The following is a 5,409-nucleotide window of genomic DNA, read 5'->3' on the forward strand; positions in this document are numbered from 1 at the left end:
GTATGAATCGTTGTATGAAGTTTGTATTTAACTTATAAATACTATCTTTTCATATAAAGTTGTTGATATATATCAAAATTGTATTAAGAGAGGAAATTTTGATTAAAATTACAGAGAAAAAGAAGAACACACCACATACAAAATATATACAAAGCTTTTACAAAATATATACAGAAGATATATTGTATAAAATTTGTATGAAAATTGTATTTAAATTTTTTGATGTTTAGTTGTATTTAACTGGGTAAAAATAATAAATAAAAGTTGTATATAAGTTAAAAATGATGTATGAAAGTTGTAGATAAGTTAAAAATAAGTTGTATACTATATAATTAGTTGTACAAAATTTATTTTTAGTTTATATGTTGTAGATATATCAAATTTGTATCAAATTTGAATATTCCGACATGTAACTTGTCTGGTTTAGGTGCTATCTATCGTCAAAGTCTCTACTGTTTTGGTTTGGCGCTGAGGGACAAACACAAATTGTTGGTCAATGGGTTGAATCCAGAACATCACTTCTTGAGAGATGCCACTCTACAGGATTATATGAGATCAGAAAATTAATTTAAAGTGTGAATAGAATGAGCGCTGAATCCAAATTGTCGGCATCACGTCTGGTAATTAGATTATTTATGTATTGACTCCCTCAAACTATTGTATATGGAGAGAGGTGTCAGAGAATAGGAAAAGAGGAGAGGAGAGAAAAAAGAAAAAATGTATAATTGAATCCCCTAATTTAAGGCAATAATAATAAATTTGTATATGGAGAGAGGCGACAGTGAATAGGGAAAGAGGAGAGGAGAAAAAAAAAGAAAATAGTGTAATTAAGTCCCCTAATTTAAGACACTAATAATAAATTGTATATAATTTATAAATAATCGTTATTTAGGGCGGGTAATATATAAAATTAGAATAATTTTAATAAATAAGTTTCAAATATTGTATAGCATTAAAAAAAATCTAAAAAAAAAATGGTAAGAGAAGAGTGTGCGTCGAGATAGTTCGCACTGCCCTCAAACAGAATGCCACGTGTCCTTCGCGAAACTTCTGCGCATAGCTAGAAATACGCATTTCCTCAAACGCTTCATTGATTCTCGACTAAGGAATCTCTCGTGATCCCTTACCCTACGACACGTGACTCTTTCACAGCCCTTAGATTATCAGCTAAATATTCCCGCATCTTCCTTTATTACCAACAACCTTGTCATTTTACAACATCAATAGCTGAAGCAGATCAAAGTTCCTTACAAGCTGATAAAAAATATGGCTACTGATAAGGTTTGTTTAATCTCTCGATCTAATCAACTTTAATGTTAATTCATATTATGATGTTCATCCAATCAATTTGTGATTTTTTGGGTTTAATTAGTAATTAATGATTGTCTGATTTATGATCTGTAGGTTGAGATGGAGAAAAGTGAGGAGAATTTGAAACATCTTGGGTTTGTTAGGGTGTTGGCTATAAACACTGCGGTTTTGGTGTCAAATCTGTATGAATACGCGAAGCAGAACTCGGGGCCTTTGAGATCGACTCTGGGTACTGTAGAGAACGCGGTAACTACCGTGGTAAGGCCTGTTTACGAGAGGCTTAAAGGTGTTCCTGATGAAGTCCTTATTTTCCTAGACCAGAAGGTATTGAATCTTTTCTTATGTCCTGTTAAATTGTTGCTTTCATTGATTATTTTGTTGTTATGTTGCTGTGTATTATGTGAACGGTGATGATGAATTGATGATAATACGTGATATATCTGCGTGAGGACCTATGTTAATGTTTTAGAGAGAGGATATGTTCACCCTTTGTAATAAATAGACCCTGTAAATCGAAGTCAAGAAGAAGTGATGGGCCTGATCTTCCGATATCTATATCTGATCCCTAAGCTGAGCATTTTTCATTAGGGGGGTCTCCTTACCTTCGGTCTCATTCAAGACCTGATCAAGGGATTTCTCCTTTTGACTTTTGGTGTTTAGGGCTTTACAGCCACTACCCCAAACATCTTTCTATGACACCCTGCCCGACATCGTCACAAGTAAGCCCCCCTTTTTTTTAATATTTTTCAATCGCCTTTGTTTATTATGAATCCATTCGATATATATGCCTTCACTCGGGCCTCGAAAAAGCGGAGAAATATTGAAGTGACGTCCAAGCCCGTGGTCGCAATGCCGCCTCCATGCAAGCCCTCGTGATGATGATTTACATACCTTATACAGCAGTTAAGGGGCCTTACCTTTTTCTGTGGTGATGGATGAACTGCCTTATAGAAATGAAGATGTGTTCGTGGCATGTGCTAGTAGTTATAATTCGCTTATGTTCACATCCTCTATTCTGATCAAGGAGAAAATAGAGATTGTCCAATCAAGTGTTACCGTGACTGCTATGGTTGGAATAAGTTTTTAACAGTTACCTTTCTTATATATCACTAGTATTTTGTTTTCCTTCCAGACATGCGCTTATTATTATGTTAATAGTTTCCCCTTTGGGGACATCTCTGTAAAGTTGGAACAATACACTCAAAGTAGTTGATTAACTTAAAGTTAGCTATTAAGAGTATGGGATAAGAACCTGATAGGACTTGCTGGTGTAATTGAATTAGAAGGAGTTGTACATGTAGGAGCTCGTGCTTTCTTCTGGAACACTTGCCTTAATACTGCTAAATATGGTGCCTGGCAAGACTGCAATTGATTTTTACTTAAGCCATGTGATTATTATGAGCTATTCGGACTGCAAGTTAAATTTTTACATCTGGCTGCCTCACATGAAGTTAGTTTCCTGCAATCTGCATCATTTCTAACGGCAATTTCATTGCTCCCAAATTCTGATAAAGATATTATGAAGTCTAGTGAAAAGAATATAATGAGCATTTGCGGTTTGACTTCCTCATTATTGTTGTTAACACAACAAACATCTCTGGCTGTTAGGTGGACGATGGAGCAGCAAAATTTGATGAGCATGCTCCTCCCTTGGCCAAGAAGGTTGTCAGCAAAGCCCAGTCCGTGTTTCAGAAGGCATCAGAAGTAGCACAAAACTTGTTCAAGGAAGTCCAAGTTGCTGGTCCTCGCGCAGCTATCAATCACGCTGGTGCATTGTCCAAGCAATTGGCTACTAGTCAAGTGGCAGTACTCTGGTATCATGTAAATCATTGTGCGCCGTTGCATGGAATCGCACAGATGGCTGCTCCTACAGCTGCTTACTGGTCTGAGAAGTATAATCAGCTAGTTGCTGACTTGAAGAAGAAGAAAGGTTATATTGTTGTCAGCTACATTCCTTTGATACCAGTTGAAGAAATCTCAAAGGCATATAAACAGGTTGAGTCTGCCGCGGATGAGAAAGACGATGTTCCTAATTCCAGTTCAAGCAAATCCGAATGAGATTAGAATGATTATCTTAGTATATCTGTTTACCCAATGTTTTATTGTGCTTGTAAGACTTAGTTTGGGTGAGATTGGGAAGTTTGGGGGTATCCATTGTATAGATCGCCCGATACCACTTCTGTAGCATCTTACATGTTAAGGTTTTGTGCTTTGTATTCTTCTGAATGATTTTGTTGATGCTGTAATGGCGTGCGTGCCTATGCAATGTCCTGTCCATGCATGATGAAGCTTGAATTCTGCTAGTTCATTTGGGTATTCACGTTATTATTTTGATTTAGTTTTCACTGGATGTATTGGCATCTCATTGCACTATCACACTTGCTCTCTATTAAATTCTTGTGAGAGAACTTCCAGCTTCGTTGCGTATTCAATTTGTTAGTTATTGCTAGGTGAAATGCTATCTCCCTTGCTATACACTGTTAAACTCACAATCAAGGGATGTATGATAATGGCGATACATTTGCAAGCAGTTTGGCTCTTCTGTTGACCGTGGCCTGATCTTTTATTTTCCAGTGTCTGCTGCTACATTCAAATGGCTGCTGTTACATTTAACTGTTACAGCGGATACAACTTAAATCAGGGGAGACTCGGGGTGGTAAATGAAATTCTGAACTCCACAAATCTTATTTCAACAGGTTCCCTCTCAACATAGCTGAACTATTGAGATTTATACAAATTATCCCAGCCCATAACCAGCTACAATGTTCAGAAACAAAGCACTACATAAGCAGTTGCTGTAGAAAAGCTTTGACCTTTGGCAGTTCCTCCCGACTACACTGCATGTAAACCAAGATCAGATGTGAGCTTCAACATTTTAAGTCATCCACCGGGATTCACAAATCAATACCTCGGTTAATCTATTATGTAGCAAGAAAATCCATGTTCTTTGACATGACAGTTTTCACCAAATAAATTTAATGAGCGGAAGCAATATACTTTTTGCCTTTATCAAAAAAAGAAAAGAAAAAAGCGACACAGTTTTCTCCCTAATATGATCAAGGTGAACTCTTACTCCCAAGGTTTGATCTAACGGTCAATAAAGTTAGAATAACGAATCTGGGAGACTTACATGTAAAACGTAGGTGATCGCTTTCTATCTAGTAAAAGGTAGCTAGTGTACCATGTAAAATAGCTGAGGTGAGTGCAGATGACCTAGAGACTAATGTCATTACAAAAGAGATCAACGCGTACTTTGCCTGTTTGTCATGCATATTTTCTGGCCAACCAATTCGCTTGTTCATTTCACTCAACAATATACAAAAAAACCAACCAATGGAGTTTCTGTTCTATTCCCACAAACGGGAGTTTTGGGGGCGAATGACGAATGACGCATACAGCAAAGGCAAGCAATATGGCTATACACTAGCTAGCATAGAGCTACGTTCCGTTGATACGAAAATTTCTGTACAAACTGATGCAAAAGTTGACTCATGTAAGAGATGTGGCAACAAACTAAGTCATGTAGAGCCACATTCGATTGGAAATTGAAGTACAAACAGAAACTGAGAAAGCTGACTCGGTCCACTAGCTAACTCTTAGAGATCCCTTTTGAACAAATAGCAATATCATCCTCCACCCTATTATGGAGGTACATTGCAGACGTTGCACCATAGACTTCTCATTTCTCTTTTCTCTATATGATACTCAACAGCCCTTCAAATGCACCTTGTCTATAACCATTTTGGTTTTGACCTAAAATTTTCCTATTCGGCTGGTCTGCCTGAATTTCCATCCATCCATATTTAATGGAAATATACAGTGAGCATTTTGACCTAACCAAAAAAAAAGGGTAGAAGTCACACTTGTCTCTCATGAAACTCTACTCTTCATAATTGAAGGGAAATAAACTAGTAAAAGGATCAGATTAATTAAGGCTCATGTTACCTGAAATCATTAAATCATGACTTCCAACCAGAAAGCACGAAATTTGCAAAGTTCAAAAGCTCTTGAAATTATACTTCTCATGTCTTAAATAAAATAACTAAGAGTTCTGTAATTAGCCCCGGCTACTAAATTTCCAGTAATATTCAAAAGTCA

General features: G+C 36.8%; 1 protein-coding gene across 1 annotated transcript; it reads left to right on the top strand.

Moving 5' to 3' along the window:
• The first annotated feature begins 1,087 nt into the window (after positions 1-1,087).
• On the top strand, positions 1,088-3,614 carry LOC107765167 (REF/SRPP-like protein At1g67360). Its single transcript, XM_016583779.2, has 3 exons — positions 1,088-1,281; positions 1,405-1,635; positions 2,920-3,614. Exons 1-3 carry the CDS (start codon positions 1,267-1,269, stop codon positions 3,367-3,369), a joined length of 696 nt encoding a protein of 231 aa, XP_016439265.2. The 5' UTR covers positions 1,088-1,266; the 3' UTR covers positions 3,370-3,614.
• Positions 3,615-5,409: the final 1,795 nt, after the last annotated feature.

Source organism: Nicotiana tabacum, chromosome 15 (genome assembly GCF_000715075.1).
Source record: "Nicotiana tabacum cultivar K326 chromosome 15, ASM71507v2, whole genome shotgun sequence".
NCBI lineage: Eukaryota > Viridiplantae > Streptophyta > Magnoliopsida > Solanales > Solanaceae > Nicotiana > Nicotiana tabacum.

What these genes read in the sequence shown, in the direction of transcription:
- LOC107765167 (XM_016583779.2), top strand. An exon ending in TTATTTTCCTAGACCAGAAG is followed by an intron (nt 1,636 to 2,919) that starts GTATTGAATCTT and finishes TCTGGCTGTTAG; the next exon opens with GTGGACGATGGAGCAGCAAA.